Below are 14,902 nucleotides of genomic sequence, written 5' to 3'. Positions count from 1 at the left end.
CAGCCCCACGCCTTGCTGGCCGCAGGCATTCGGTGGCCAAGTGGGCAGCGGCCTGGGCTGTGGCCCCCACCCTCACGCGTGTCCTAACCCTTCGTGGCCTCTGAGGACCACAGCGCATGGCCGGCCGGGCAGCCGGTGCCCTCTCTTGTCCTGTCCCTCCTCACTGCCAGGCCAGGCACTTCTTCATTCCCTCTGCTCAGAGAACTTCATAAAGCCTCTTGTCGTGCCTTTCGGCGTCACCGAGTCACAGATTATTGTCCCCACTGAGAATCGATTCCTTCTCCCTCTCACCCACCCTCCGCCCTCCCCCTCCCCACAGTTGTTATTTTCTCTCGGAGCCAATAAATTAAAAATTGATGGCAGCTCAGAAAGTGTGCTCTGTCGAGTGTGCACGTTGGTGGCGTTTGGGCGTCGCTGGGCGCCCCAGCCCTCCCCGAATGTCCTCGGGGAGGGGAGTGAGGAGATGGCTCCGCAGATAGCGGTGAGCGTGGCGAGGGGCTCTGTCTTCGTAGGAAGCAGGTGTAAAGACTCCGGTGGGATGCAAAGCCCGGGCGGACGGATGCCGAACGGTTCTCGTAAACACACGTACACATCGCGATGGCGTCTGTGACGTTGGTGGCACACGTTTTTAAGAGCCTGGCATCCCTCCCCCCACATTTTTCTCTGACACCCTCCCCCCCCCCCGTCCCCCGTCCCCGTCACATCACTGAAACAGTAATTCTGCAAATACTTCTCCTGGACTGTGGCTCAGCCGGGAAAGACAGAGACTCTGGTTTGAGGCTGGGAGGGCAGGTGAGGGGGACAAGCCGAGCACTGTCCCCGGGCCGCCAGCCTCGGCTGCAGCTCCCCAGCGGGCAGGTGCAGGGACAGTCGTTAGAGATGGGCCGGGGTGGGCGGGGCCCCGGGGGCCCTGCGTGTGCAGCCGTCGCCGGCCAGGTAAGGCCCTGCTAAGCCGTGCGGCTGCTGGGAGCCGTGCGCCGCTCCGCTGGGCCCGTGTGAACTGTGTCTTTCCATTTCTGTCTTCTGCTCCCAATTCCTCCCGAGCCGAGAAGAGGCCTGGGAGAGTGCGTCTTAGGAGCAAGCACTTCCCCGTGCACTTAATGACAATGTCCATTATTATTTGTGAATCCCGATTTCATTGCTCCTAAATGCATTCACCAGCTGGGAGGAGGCCCAGCCTTGTAAATAAAATGCGGTTTTGTTGTAAAAGAAAATTAACTCTGTGTGTGTGTGAGTGTGTACGTGCAAACATATATGTGTCCGTGCACTTGAGGAGCGAACATTTCCGAACCCACCCCAATCCGATGCCGGCTCTGGCACAGGTGGCCTGCCGCGTCCCCTCCGCTCCCGATCATTTCCTCGTAACGCACCAAACCTGTCAGCAGCCCCTCTACTTTATTCTGCTTGTCCTCGCGGGAGCAGCCGTGTTTTGCAAGGCCGCCTGACGTTGGGGGACATGTTGCGAAGGCACGCCTCCTCTCAGAGGGGAGCTCGGCTTTGCCTTCCGTGGGTCAGGCCTGAGTTTGCGGGCCGGGCCGCCGGAGGGGCCGGTCTGCGGGGTCTGGGGATTGGAAAGGCTGTTTTTGTTTGCGCGTGTCTGTTCTGTTTTCTGGTGCTTTCTTGTCTGTGGGTGGCACTTTGGACCACTCCGCCTGCCGCAGCAGAGGCCTGCTTCTCTGAGGCCGTGCGGGGCTGTGCAGCTCCCGTTCTCAAGACAGAGAAAGTGGGGGTTCTAAGAGGGCAGACGCGTCCTCGCCATGCCTGTCTCTGAGCTTGGCCAAGGGGCTCTTTCTCCGTTTATTTCATCCCTTATTGGTACAGTTCTAACACACACACACACACACACACACATGCACGCACGCATGCACGCGCCCCACACGCCCAGCTTGGTATCCGCTTGCCAGCGGAAATGAAACCACAGCCTGACTTTGGAGGTATCTCCGAAGGCCTCGAGTGTGAGATTTTAAGGCTCAGCAAGCTGTCTTGGTCCACCTGGTCTGACCCAGAAGTTTGACAGTTGAGGGGTTTGGGGTGCCTCCTCTCTCCGAACGTTGGGGGCGACGTTGCCACCTTCCTGGGAAGTGTCCTCTGCAGCAGGCCCCACACCCTAGGGGGTGGGGAGAGGAAACCCCATTCTTGGGGCTGGATGAATGTCCGCTGTCATCTTGAGTTTTACTTTCAACACCGAGGGCGGGAGGGGAGGGGCTTTGGCTGGTGTCTCTTTGCCTCCTGGCCTGCCTTGGAGGAGGCAGCTGGGTCCTGGGGTTCAGAGCTGACCGCTGGGTGCCCAGGTTGGTTGGCCGGAGGGAGGCGGGGGGCACCGGAGGCAGCGCTGGACTGCAGCACAGTGGCTGGCTCGAGACACTAGCAAAGTCCATTCCCGGGGCTCGCAGGGCTGGCTGCAGGAGGAAAGGGGATGGCAAATCACGGAAGATTATCAGCTGTTACCAAAAAAAAGGGGGGGGAGGGGGTAGAGAAAGGAGGACTGCTGGGCTGGTGCAGAGTCCTGAGCAGAGAATGGGGACCGGGAGGGAGGGCGCACACAGGCACCTGCGACCGCCGCTAGTTTTTAAATGAGTCTGTTTTTTTGGTCGTGTTTTTTTTTTTTTTTTTTGAATTAGCAAGTGAATTTGAAATTATGTAGCTTCAAACCTAGCAGAGAGGAGATACCCATGCTTCCCAGGACTCCCTGCCGGGGGCGGGGGTGGGGGGGTAGGCCCGATGGACGAGGCTGCAAAAGTTAATGGAAAGCAAAGCACCACCAAACACAAAGGGAAGCCCGGGATGCCGTGGACCAGCCGTCGGCACCCCCCGACCTCCGGAGGGGCGAGCCGGGTGGGCAGGTGGACGGGGCAGCTAACGCCGTGGTCCCCTCTTACCGAACGCCCTCGCTGGCGGCAGCGTGCCAGGGACGGGGACTGTCACCCCCCCTCCCGCAGAGCTCACCCCTGTTTCGTTTCAATTCTCTATTTCGTTTTGTCCCCCCTTTTTTTTTTTTTGCTTTTCGGCTCATTTCCTTTGTGCCTCTTTCTCTCTCTCTCTCTCTCTTTTTTTTTTTTTAACAAAACAATATTTTGACATCCTCCTCCAATGTATTAGATCTCCTTCTCTAGAAATGGCGCACAATACATCCTTACATTTCTAAAGAACCGTTTCCACAGCCCCCTCCTTTGGCTCTGAAATTATGTATATGTAATTGGTAATTAAAGGTGCGAGCTTTTCAATATAAACAGTATTGCTCAATGTTAGATCTTAGATCATTAAAGGGAAAAGAGGCACCGAATAATTACCTTTTACACTCTGACAAACCGTTCGCCAGCATCCAGGCCCCCTGAAACCCCCTGTTCAGCGTGAGGGTCGTGATTACGTTTTACCCATAGCAAAGCATCTTTTCATAAAATAAATCGGTAAATTAATTATGTAGCATTGTCTTCCCACTCCCTTTTTTTTTTTTTTTTTTTTAAGGAAACTTCGATTTCTGTTTAAAGAGTAATTAACGGTCGGTGGGGCTGGCGCGGGGAGCGAAGGTCTCTCATCCCTTGCAGGCTATTTCCGTGAGTGGGATGTACACCGCAGATCCGGGGTCCGTCTTCATCTGCGGGGTGTTTTGTGTACGGCCACGTTTCTCGTGTGTGTCTACACTTAGTTCACCGAGGAGGGTCGCCCTGCTTTTCTGGAACCACAGGCTCCCAAGGAGCAGCGCCTCCTCCCGGCAACACCCATTTCGGATCCGCACACAGGTAAATCATACACGTCACAGACGGCCGCAGACTGTCTGTTCTAGATTCAGGCCTCCACGTGGGCCCACACGGGCCCTGCAGAAGCCTGTGTTCTGAAAATACAGAGCGGAGATTTATGTGTAGGGTGAAAGATGCCACAGAATTTTTTCCTTAAATTATCTGTTCTTTGGCTCCGGCCCGTCGGTAACTTCACTGCCACGGAATGTGTTTCTCTTCCGTCCCTGCGCTCTGTTCTTCTGTGGTTTTCGTGATCCTTCCCCAAATATCGTGCGGCTTGAAATTTACCTGCCTCCTCGAGGTTCAGGGCCCGACACTCGAGCCCCGTACTTGGCTGTTGACATTTGCTCTCACGAAGCGCCGACTCGACCCCGAGGGGAGGAGTCGCGACCTCATGTCCACCTCCCTTATTTATGACACTTTCCTGCGGCTGCCGAGTCTTCCAGTCGTCCCCTGGGGGGTTGCTGCTTTTCGAGGCTTGTATTAGCTTCGGAACATTCGGGTCCTGGGCGCCTTACGAAAAGGAAGTGTAGCGGCCGCTAGAGAAATGTGAAAATGTATAGCCCATTGAAAGTGTGGTTTGTCATCCGCCAAGAAACGCTTTAGGCGTCTGAAGAATTCTTTTCCTTTTCTTTTTCTGGGAGTGAGAGTAAAACCAACCAGCAAAAAGGACTGAGGGGAGGTGATGCGTGTTGGGACAGCCGTGGCGCGGCGTGGCCAGGTGCTGGTCCCTGGGCAGGGGCGGCAGCTCCCCGCCCGCCCCGGCCGTTCCTCCTTCCCTTGCTTCTTCCGGAAGCGACACTCACTCGTCGCTTTCCGAGCACGTGGGCGTCTTTCTCTTGCAAGGCCTGGCCCTCTGATGGCCATCTGGGTTTCTGTTTTCTTGTCTGGTGTGCAGCCAGGTCTCAGGTAGAGGAATGCAAGTCGGACAAGACCGAGTAGGCTGCGGGGTGGGGGCGGGGGGAGGACGGCTCACGCTTGTCGGACTCGCCGGCCCGTCGGGGTCACCTGGGAGGCGTAAGAAGCAACCACCTGACATTCGGATCCCAGCGTCAATGGTCTGGGCCGCAGCCTGGGCGTGGAAGGTTCTGTGCCTGCAGGCTCCCCGGGTGACTCTCAGAGGTCGCAAAGCCTGGGAGACACGTCTCCAGCGGACAGCCCCGTCGGCAATGGCCGCGTCTCTTGTGCCACCAGGACGTGCGTCCGTGCATGTGGACGTGTGTGGGGTCCTATGCGGCGTCAGAGGGGAGCTTGGCAGAGAACGAACTAGCAAGCAGTGAGCTCAGCAGTCCTGAAGCCGCAGCCCCCGGGGGCCTCAGTGTGCCCACCTGTCGCTCGCGGGATGGTCACCCCCCAGCCTCCAGGAGTCGTGGGGAGGACCCGGTGGTGATCTCTGGCGCCCTGCGGCGGAGGGGGCCTGCCTCTCGGTGGGGATGGGTTGGCGCGAACGATGGGTGCTCGTGACTGCCTAAGCCCATCTCTGTCTTCTCTGCCCCTCCCCCCTCTCCTTTCTCTCTCCAGCAGAGGCTGACCATGTGGAGGCCGCCATCCTTGAAGAAGACGAGGGTCTGGAGATAGAGGAGCCCAGCGGCCTGGGGCTGTTGGTGGGTGGCCCCGACCCTGACCTGCTCACCTGTGGACAGTGTCAGATGAACTTCCCCCTGGGGGACATCCTGGTTTTTATAGAGCACAAGAAGAAGCAGTGTGGGGGCAGCCTGGGCGCCTGCTACGACAAAGGCCTGGACAAGGCCAGCCCGCCGCCCTCCTCACGCTCCGAGCTCAGGAAAGTGTCCGAGCCCGTGGAGATCGGCATCCAGGTCACCCCCGACGAAGATGACCACCTGCTCTCGCCCACGAAAGGCATTTGCCCCAAGCAAGAGAACATTGCAGGTACGGAACGTCGCACTCACTGGGCCGCTGACGAAGCGTGGTTCCCGTGCCCGCCTTGGCCCCTGGCTGTGTCGGGGGGCTTGCCCTCGGTCCGAGGGTGTTGGTGCCGGGGCGGCCGGGACGGCCTCTGGGCCGCCGGCTGGGCTCGTGCTTTCCGAGGTGACCTTGAGGAGGAGACAGGCCTGGGGCTCAGGGCAGCCTGACTGCCTGGTGGTTGCTTTGCCTTTGGCATTGGGACTCCGAGGGGGGCTCGGTGCACGGGTCGAGAGCACAGCTCGGCGATCCGGAAGCCTGGTCGGCCCTCACTCTGCTGCTGCTCACGGCTTAGCTCTGGCGTCACAGCCAGATGGTCTCGGGCTGGAATCTGTTCCTCACGACTTGGCTGAGTCAGTGTTCCACTCTGTGAGATGGAGCCAGAGAAACCTCTTCCGTTGGGGTCGTGAGCTTGTAGGATCGCGCGTGGGCCGGCCCCGGAAGGCTCCGCTGAATGGGAGCGCTCATTTTCTTCCCCTGCTCTCTCTGGCCTCAGTTTACCACCTGTGAAAAGAGGGGTTCGGCTCCCTGATCTCAGAGGCCCCTTCTGACACCTCCTGTCCCCATGGTCTGGGGAAGGGCTCGTGAGCACTCGCTGGAGCACTGTGCCCCTGGGGGAGGCCGGACCTGCCCTTGGGCTCACCCACTTGGCCGGCCACATGGACGGCTTGTTCTCAGCACCTGAGGAACAGGTGTGGGGTCGCGTCCTCCAGCCAGGTTTGCTCACCACAGCGGGTCTGCTTCGAGTTCCTCTCTCCAGGCCACAGTCTGTAAGCGCCTCCTCCTCCGGGGAGCCCAGGCTCTGGTCAACCCCGAGCGTTTGCTTCCAGTTAGTACTGCTGAGCCCAGGAAGCCTATAGGGGCGAAGGAGGGGCCTGGCCGGCCCCAGCTCCCTAGAAGCGGCAGCCTGTCCTGCGGCTAGATGGCATTAGAGTGTGTGCAGATGAGGGTTCGAATCCTGATGGTGGACTTTGGGCAAGATGCTACGCAGGGCCCAGGCTCAGCCTCCTCATCGGCCAGCAGGTGCCGACAGCACTGGCCGGCCTGGCGTGGGGCTGGGATGAGCAGAGGCTCTGTAAATGCTTCTCCGGTGGGACTTTTCTCTCGGGGAGGGGGCTGCCCCTGGCGGCTGGGGAAACGCGTGGCTCCATGTCCACCGTGTGTCGGTCATGGAGGCTAGTGGGGCTGCTGGGGAAACAGCCTTGGGATGTTCCTTGGAGGATGAGCCTGCCGTACCCAGAGCCCCTGCTCCCACGGATGAGGCGGAGGGCGTGGGCAGAGACTCCCACCCAGGAGGCAGCGGGCAGGGTAATGCAGTGAGCCTGGCTACTCTGTGACCTCGGGCCTCACTCTGCCCATCTGTAAAATGGGGTCACGAGCGCTCAGGGCTGTGGAGAGGCCAGAGGTGTGTGCTGGGGACGCAGGCCCACGGGCCTTGCCTGCTGCTCTGTGTCCCAGCACGAAGGCTGTCACCCTCCTCGGGGGTCAAGGGCACTGAGACAGATGTCTGCCATGTCCACGGTCACGCAAACCCGCTTCCTGACCTCCGTGCAGGTCCGAGTGACACTTCCTCCGTGAGGGCCCGCGCCCTCAGGCGATAAAGGAGCCGGGTCCGTGTCGCCGGGGTCCCCAGCCCGACTCCCTTCATCAGACGCTCGGGGGCGGTTTTGAGTGGTGGTGCAAGCCGGTGCACACGGCCCGTTCGCGGGTGGCTCCTGCCGCTGAGACGCGGGCCCCTCTTCACGTGCGGCTTTCTGCCTTTGCCAAAAACCCGTACGAATCCTCACTGCACGTGGAAGGCCTTTTCCTTAGAGAGGCTGCGGATCTTCGAGAGTAGGTTTGTCTAAGAAAGCGACTGAACGTGATTTCACAAAAGGCGGAGTTCGTCTCCAAGGGGCTCTGTCGTCCCCGAGCCCCGCCCCCCCCCAGCCCCGTCCCCTCTTTTCGGGGTTGTAATGCTGCAGCGGCCCTCAGTATTTTTATTTTATGCGTAACGAAAGATAGTCCTGGCCTTTTCTGTTCGGCAACAGGACGAATGGATTTCTCCATTCTTGAGGAAATATGTAAAACGATCCCTTAGAAGTCTAAGGAGATGTGTTTGTTCAAAGCGTTTCAAACGTTCTTTTAATCAAAGGCGCTCGACAGGCCCCACGCCGCGTGGGTGGCGGACCACGGCCCCGCGCGACGCGTGTCTCGCCCGCCCCCTCCCCCCTTTTCCCTCCCTACTTTGGCACCAACTTTCTTTCTTTCTTTTTTTTTATATATATTTAATAAAAAAAGAAAGATTAAAGAATAAAACTTCAGTGGCTCAAATGTATAAAGTAATTTAATACGGTGGGAGCATTAATTATTTTAGCTTAATTGAATTCCGAGGACTGCGGCGGTAGCATTTTTGCAGGCGAGCCCTGTTTATTATTTCTCTGTGTAGATGAACAGTAAAGGAAACACAGATAACTTTCAGTTATTTATTGTAAAATAAATGTGTCAATTCATGTGTAAAGCAAGCTGCTCGAAGATAATTGAGTCTTTATGTGTTAAGAGGGGCGCGAGGACTCGCAGGCGCGTTTCCGGTCCGGCGTCCGGGGCGCCGCGCAGCTGTGCGGGAGCCGCTGGCCTCCGCCTGCGGCCGTGGCCGGAAGGGGCAGCTGCAGCCCTTCCAAGCCCGGCCGTTGTCCCTGGGGCCGGAGGCTGTGGATTCTTGGGACTTCGCCTCTGGCTCGGCTGTCCGAGGCAACGTGCCCGCGGTGGCCGTGAGGGTCACACCTTTCCCGGACCCTGGCTGCGTGTGGACCCGCTCACTGCCAGGTGCTCGGGCAACGGGTGGGCTGTGAACGAGTGGGGAGGGGGGCGGCCCTTCCGCCCTAAAGGGCGTCCCTGGCGTGAGAACCGAGCTGGCATTCTGTCAGGAATCCCAGTGGGGTTGGACCCGGGCTCGGCCCTTCCTTGGGGAATAGTAATTCTGGAGATGGGTAAGAAAGGAGTTAGTATTCCTTATTTATTTATTTTTTTTAATGATAAAGAAATAAGAAGTAGGAGAGTGGAAGGAGGAAGTTTGCTAAGCTTTGTCTCCTGAAGGGCATTCCCTCCTTCATTCATTCACTCATTCATTCACTGGGCATCTGCCGCCTTCCGTCTGCCCGGGCGGGAGCATGGTGGGAGGTGGCTGTCAGGCCTGCTGCTCTGTCCCACGTGGGGAGCGTGGCCAGACCGTGGGCAGGGAGCGTCTCTCCCTCGACGTGTGTGGTCTCGGACCCGGGCCCTGCTCCCGGAGTGTCTGCCGTGAGTGCAGGAGGTCTGTGGAGCTTGCGTCCCATCTGGGGACAGAGTGGCAGCGTTGGTCAGAGGTGAGGGCCTTGGCCCGGAGGTGCGGGTTCGGGGCAAGTATCCGTGTTTGTTTCTTAAGATCCCTCCCCGTGGCCTCTCCCTGCGCCCTGAGCTCTGAGGGAGCTCGGGGCCCATCCAGGGGGAGAGGGGCGTGGCAGGGCCTGGGAGGGGACGGAAGGCAGGTTGCAGGGTTTGCAAAGAACAGGAGTCTCTGAGCTGTTACCTGGGATGGCCGTCCTGAGGAGGGGTGAGCAGAAAGGGGGCTTAGGGGTGTTCGAGGTTTGTGGGCGGCATCGAGGGGGCCGTGTTCTGCTGTGTGCAGGCCCAGGCCTGGGCCACCCTGCTGCCGGCCAGCCTCGGGCAGCGGGACTTGCCCTTCTGAACTGCAGCAGCTGACATGTTAGTGGTGTGTGCCTGCTGCGTGGTGTGCGAGCTGCGAACTCGAGGGCCCGCCCCCCCTGACCCCCACGCCCCCGCCCCCGCCCCGGCCCCGCCGGTTTCTGGAGTTAGAGGGAGCCCCCTGGGATTGCAGGTCCCGCACCGGGCTCTGAGAATCCCGCCGTCGGAAAGGACGCCAGGATGCCTGTCGCCGTCGTGGGCATTCCTACCCTGCCGGCCCCACCTTCGGTCACATTGCTGTTGTATGACGAAGCTCCGATGGCGTGTCACCCTGGCTCGGGGTCTCGGGGTCTCGGGGGCGGCAGGGGTGGAATCCTAGTGGCCACCCGGGCAAATCGCGTCGCTTCCCTGGGCCTCGGTTTCCGTGTCTGCACCTGCTTTTCGGCAGTGTCGAGTTAATGAAGCCCCTGCCTGGCACGTGGTCCAGTGGCCGGTGGACGTCGGAAGAGTGCCGGCTTCTAAACGGCCGTGCTCGGGAGCCGGAGGACCCCGCCGGGCAGAGCAGGGCGCTTGCTTTTCTCAGCAAAAATCTTGAAAACTTACCTGGGATCTCTCTCTGAGCCAGATTCTTAGAACTCCCGTTTTCAGCCACTGGAGGCCAGGCCCTTGATCACAGGTGATTCGTGCTTGCACATTATCGCCTCTCCAACACCGAATGAAGCCGTCATGGGAGGGCCGAGCCACCAGCCCTCAGTCAGTCATACGTTTGCCTTTGCCCTTTCTTTCTCCTCCCTCCACACCCCAAATGTCAGATTTCTGGAGAAATGCAGGAGACAGACAGCGGGCGACAGGAGGTGGCAGGTCCCCCCCCCCCCCCCCCCGGGCTGGAGGCGGCAGGCAGTTCCCTGCTACGAGGGCCTCGCCCGGTCTACAAGTCTCCCCCTACTGCATCCCCCCTGAACCCCGAAGGCCACAGGCACATCCGGGGGCGGGCGGTTCCCGTCGCAGGCAGGGCACAGACGGGGGTTCGGTTTGCGGCCCCAGTGACCCGTTGCAAGACAGAATGCATTGGAGGAAAACGGGCCTCTGACCGGCCCAAGGATTTACATGCTGCTCGGAGAATGTTCGTTCCAGACTTTAAGAAATAAATAAAACAGATATGAGAAAAAGAATATTAGCTTCGGCAGTGGGAGAAACTAAATAACTTGCTTGTGCTGGAAACTGCAGATAAACCACTTGCAGGTTGTCTTTAAAAACTTGCATTTGACATATTTAGAGTTGTTATTTTCCCTCCAAATTAAGATTGGTTAAATCCATGTGTGTCGTGGCGTGGATTATCTTTTTTTTTTTTTTATTAAACCGCGACAGCTAATTATTAGTTCTCTCTGCACCAAGGAGGAGTGGAGCGTTCTGAGTGACGTGGGCCTGAGCTCAGGCTGGGGTGCTGGGCACTGCGGGGCTGACCGTAGGGCTTGGCGAGGGCCGGTGGGTCGTGGGCACGAGGGAGCCCACCTGGTAACCCACACTGTGCTAGGTGCTTTTCTTGGCTTATCGCATCTGGAAATAGCAACTTTGAAATAGAAACCTCTAACCCCACTTTGAAACAGGTATTTCTAACCCTATTTTAAATTGAGGATCAGAGAGGTTAAGGGACTTGCCCAAGGTCACACAGCAATGGGGAGTCGGACCTGAGTCTGCCTGGCGTCCTAGGACAACAGAGGGTATGGAGGCTTTTAGGGAGAGGTCAGCCAAGCCAGTGGAGGCAGGCATCACCTCTAGACCCCGTCCGAGGTGGTCCTTGAAGCCGGTCCCAGGTGTGACCCTTGCCGATACAGCCAGGAGCCCTCGGGGCCCCAGAGACCTTGCAGTCTGGTGAGTGGCAGGAAGGAGAGCAAGAAATTGTGAATTCAGACGGACCTGGGCTGGAATTCTGGTTTTGCCAGTGACTTGTATGACCTTCCGCTCTCCGAGTCTTGGTTCCCTGTAAAATGGAGATCCTCTTCTTTATCTTCGAGGCCTGTCCCAAGGTTTGATTTAGACGCTGTGTACACATACTAGGTCCCCGTGGATTGTCAGCTGTTGTTAACCGCGGTCGCCAGCGTGATACATACGAAGGGCTGTTCCGGCCTTCTGGCCCGCTGGAAGGAGGCCGTCACCAACCGTCCCGTCCTTACCTATGGAAGGACTTGTCCGAGCTTGTGTCTGAGCTGGTTCCCGGCAGGGCTGAGTCCAGGCCCCAATGATCTTGAGTCAGGACAGGTGACCTTTCGTCACAGCAGGCTGCCCAGCCCTGTGGCTTGAGACAAACCATTTTCCCCGTGCAGAGCTCTGGTTTCCTCACCGGTAGGCAGGGGTGAGAAAGTCCTGTCCCACCGGCCTCCCTCCGGAAGGCCCGGCGTGACCAGTGCAGACGGCGGAGGGTGGCCGCACGTGGCCGCGACACCGAGTTGTCGCGGAAAGCTTTATTGAATGAAAACGAAGACAAAAATACTGGTCAGCTGGAGGGTAGTTTTTTCTTCTTCTTTTTTAGGTCTGGGGCCTCATGGTCTGTGATTTGTGGAGGTGGCTTCCTTCCTTCCGGGCCGGGGAGGAGGAAAGGACGTGAGGGAAGAGAGCGAGAGAGAGACGCCTGGGCCCTGGCCGGAGCCCGGCTCGCTTGCTGTCATTATTACTAGGGTTTTTATTTGACAGTAAATAGTTAGCAGTTGACTTAGGTTATTTTATTAGGCATTTGACGGCTTTTTTTTTTTCTTTTTGCTAATTTTTATGCTTGACTAATGCATTACCGCCCGTGCCAGAATCGGTTAGGTGTGGGCTCCATGGCAGCAAGCCTTGTAAATAAGGCAGCCTGGTCGTCACCGCTGTGCCCTCTGGGTCCTCTTTTCAGCGAGGTCGGGTTTTTCGCATCTGGATTTTTGATTTAGCACTTACTCATCAGAGCTTATTATGTGCCAGTCACTGGTCGAAGGACTTTATGAAGATGAACGGATGTCACCTTGCTGACCTCCCTGAAGTAGGTAGGCGATAGCATCAACCCTGCTTTTCGGAAGAGGAAACCGAAGCACAGAGACGTCGAGTCACTTGCCCAAGGTCACACAGCCGGCGAACAGGGGCCCAGGGTGTCAACTCCGCAGTTGCCTGCTTCTCTGCGGTGCCGCCCATGGTCACGGTACATCCTCGTTCCGGCCTCTGCCTCCGCCCCACGAAGGCGGTAAATCAGATATTCTTTCATTTATAGATGAGGAAATAGAGGCATGGGGGCGCCGAGCACCTGGCCCACTCACCCTGCGAGTCAGCCGAACGGTCGTTCCCAGAACCGGGCTCGCGACACCCGGCCGGCGACCTTCACGGGTGGCACCGGTTCCTCACCGGGTCGTCTCCAGGGATCAGACCCCCTGTGGGAGTGGTGCGCTTCTTTACCTGCGGCTGCCACAGGCGCCTTCTGCCCCCAGCCAGGCAGTGAGTGGTTTCCAGGCTGAGGGCAAAGCACTGTGATGGGACTCGGGGCCGGGGACGGCGGGCCCCCGCCGGTCCCACGCGCGCCTGTGGGTTCCATGTCACCTGCCGTCTGTGCAAAACGCCCATCGGGTTAGGAGCTGACTCCCACTCAGGTGGGCATCGTGGGTGCACGGTGCGGAGGGGCAGGCACGGGGGGTAGGGGTGGGGGACTCTGGCCCCAGACTGGGCGTGGCTGACATGCTCTGTGGCCTTGAGCAGACCTCCCTGTCTCTGGGCGTGAGCTCCCTGACTGAGCTGAAGTGTGAGAAGGTGCTACCAGTGGTTTCCAACAGCTACGAGGGCCTGGCAGAGGGGTGGAGGCGCAGGGCCCCCCTTCCCACCCAGCAGCCCCCCCCCCCCAACTTCCCTTGTGTGTGACATGTCGGTCGCGCTTGGGAAGTTAAGTGTTCTTGGAAGAAATGAAAATTATTAGACTAAAGGATCAACAGGGTCTCTTCCTGCTCCAGGCTGTGAAGATTCTTCTGGAAGGATTTGGTGTACTGACTGCAAAGTTGGTAGAATCGAGGCGCAGGGCCCCTCCTGTGTCCAGGCATTTTCCAGGCATCATTCCTAATGCTGTTGACGTGGTTCGGCCCCACAAAATCTGGACCTGCCCAGAGCCCAGGCACTGCTAGGTGGCGGCCGGCGACCTAAGGGGGTGTGGGTGTCTGCCCTCCTTGATGGGGGCCAGGGAGGAACTCCGGATGGCAGGTGTGATCAGAACTTGGAGGCCTCCCGGCTGGCCCCAGGGGCTGGAGACCTCTCAGGAGAGGGCGAGGCCTCTAGGCTCCATGTTATTTTTTTAGGCCCTCCTACTGGTCTTCAGGTTTTGGTGTGGAAGCCGGGGTGTGGCTCAGGAAGGAGGAGTCTGTGCTGGGGGTGGGGGTGGGGGGGTGGGGATGAGTGTGAGAGAGGGAGGCCTGGAACAGAGAGGTGGGACCCCTGAGGGGAGACGGTCGGGGGGAGCTCAGACAGCATGCGGATTGGGACCATGGGCTCCTCCTCTCTGTGGAAAAGTAGCAACAACATAGCCTTTGCTTGGAAGTGAGAAGTCAGAACCCCCTCTCCTGGTGTGGACAGAGGCAGCTATTCTGATGGGCTGCCAGGAGCAGGGTGGGCCGCCCAGCCCACTTCAGCCAGCTGGTTCTCTAAGCCCAGAAAATGTGTGATCAGGGCTGTTGAGCCCCTGGGGCTGAGTCCCTGGGCAGCTGCCAGCGCCTTCAGGTTATGGGTGTGGACACAGCCTTAGATTCAGGCAGGTAGAACCAGGCTCAAAGGTACAAACAGGCGTGTGGGTCAGCGCCCACCCGGGATGAACCTACGATGCGCAGAGCACCTCGGCCCAGTGGCCTTAGTGCCTGGACTGTGATGGAGCACAGGTGAGGCCAGCTATCCAGCCCGGCAGTATCCAGAAAACACAGTGCCGCTCTCCTGACTTCAGGTGGCAAAGGGCTCCCTTGAGGGCAGCAGAGAAAGCACTGGCTTTGTTTCAAAGGCGTTTTCCCGCAGAGCAGGGCTTCTGGAGAGTGAACCGCCCACATGGGGTTCTAGAGGTCCTCCCTTGGGGCGGGGGGAGGGAGCCGGCCTGCCCTGGGCTCCGTGTGACGGCCGCCATCTAGGTTCTCCCTCTCCCTTAAGGAGAAACAGGGCCAACCTTTGGTGACCCCTTTCCCATGCCAGCAACTGGCTAGATCAGCTGAGGTTGGTAGACCCCACAAAGCTGAGTTCTCCGAGGCAGTGGAGCGGATTCTTTCCCTCTCCCACCGAGAGTTCAAAGCCGGCCAATTAAGAAACCTAAACAGTGTGGTCTTCTTCCTGCATTGTTGACATCATTGGCTTGTAAAACTTTCCCTGCGAAGGAGGCGACTATATTCGCTGGGAAAAAGAAGTCTGTAATTTTCCTGACCTGGCCTTTGCTTTGGAGAAAAGGGGAAAGAGAGGGGACTCATTTCCAGAAACAAATTGGCCCAAGACAGCAAGTCGGTTCCCTGCCATCCCGGGGGTGGTGGGCGGGACACTGAAAGCCATGTGCTGTGGGCACGGAGACCCCGAGGCTGCCCAGCGCTTGGGGGCGGGGGTCC

At 58.6% G+C, this 14,902-nt stretch overlaps 1 protein-coding gene across 4 annotated transcripts in view; it reads left to right on the top strand.

The window, feature by feature from the left end:
• BCL11B (BAF chromatin remodeling complex subunit BCL11B) overlaps window positions 1–14,902 on the top strand; it is an 89,006-nt gene that overhangs the window by 8,203 nt on the left and 65,901 nt on the right. For 2 of the 4 annotated variants that reach the window (XM_036239216.1, XM_036239214.1), the window contains exon 2: window positions 5,262–5,627. In XM_036239216.1, coding sequence (XP_036095109.1) covers window positions 5,262–5,627 — 366 coding nt within the window. Of the gene's footprint in view, window positions 1–5,258; window positions 5,628–14,902 lie in introns of all 4 variants that reach the window. The other 2 variants (XM_036239215.1, XM_016160406.2) reach the window with 1 other exon arrangement.

Source organism: Rousettus aegyptiacus, unplaced genomic scaffold, assembly GCF_014176215.1.
Source record: "Rousettus aegyptiacus isolate mRouAeg1 unplaced genomic scaffold, mRouAeg1.p scaffold_m13_p_3, whole genome shotgun sequence".
NCBI lineage: Eukaryota > Metazoa > Chordata > Mammalia > Chiroptera > Pteropodidae > Rousettus > Rousettus aegyptiacus.
Note: the sequence above shows the minus strand (reverse complement) of the source record. Positions and strands in the feature narration are given on the sequence as shown.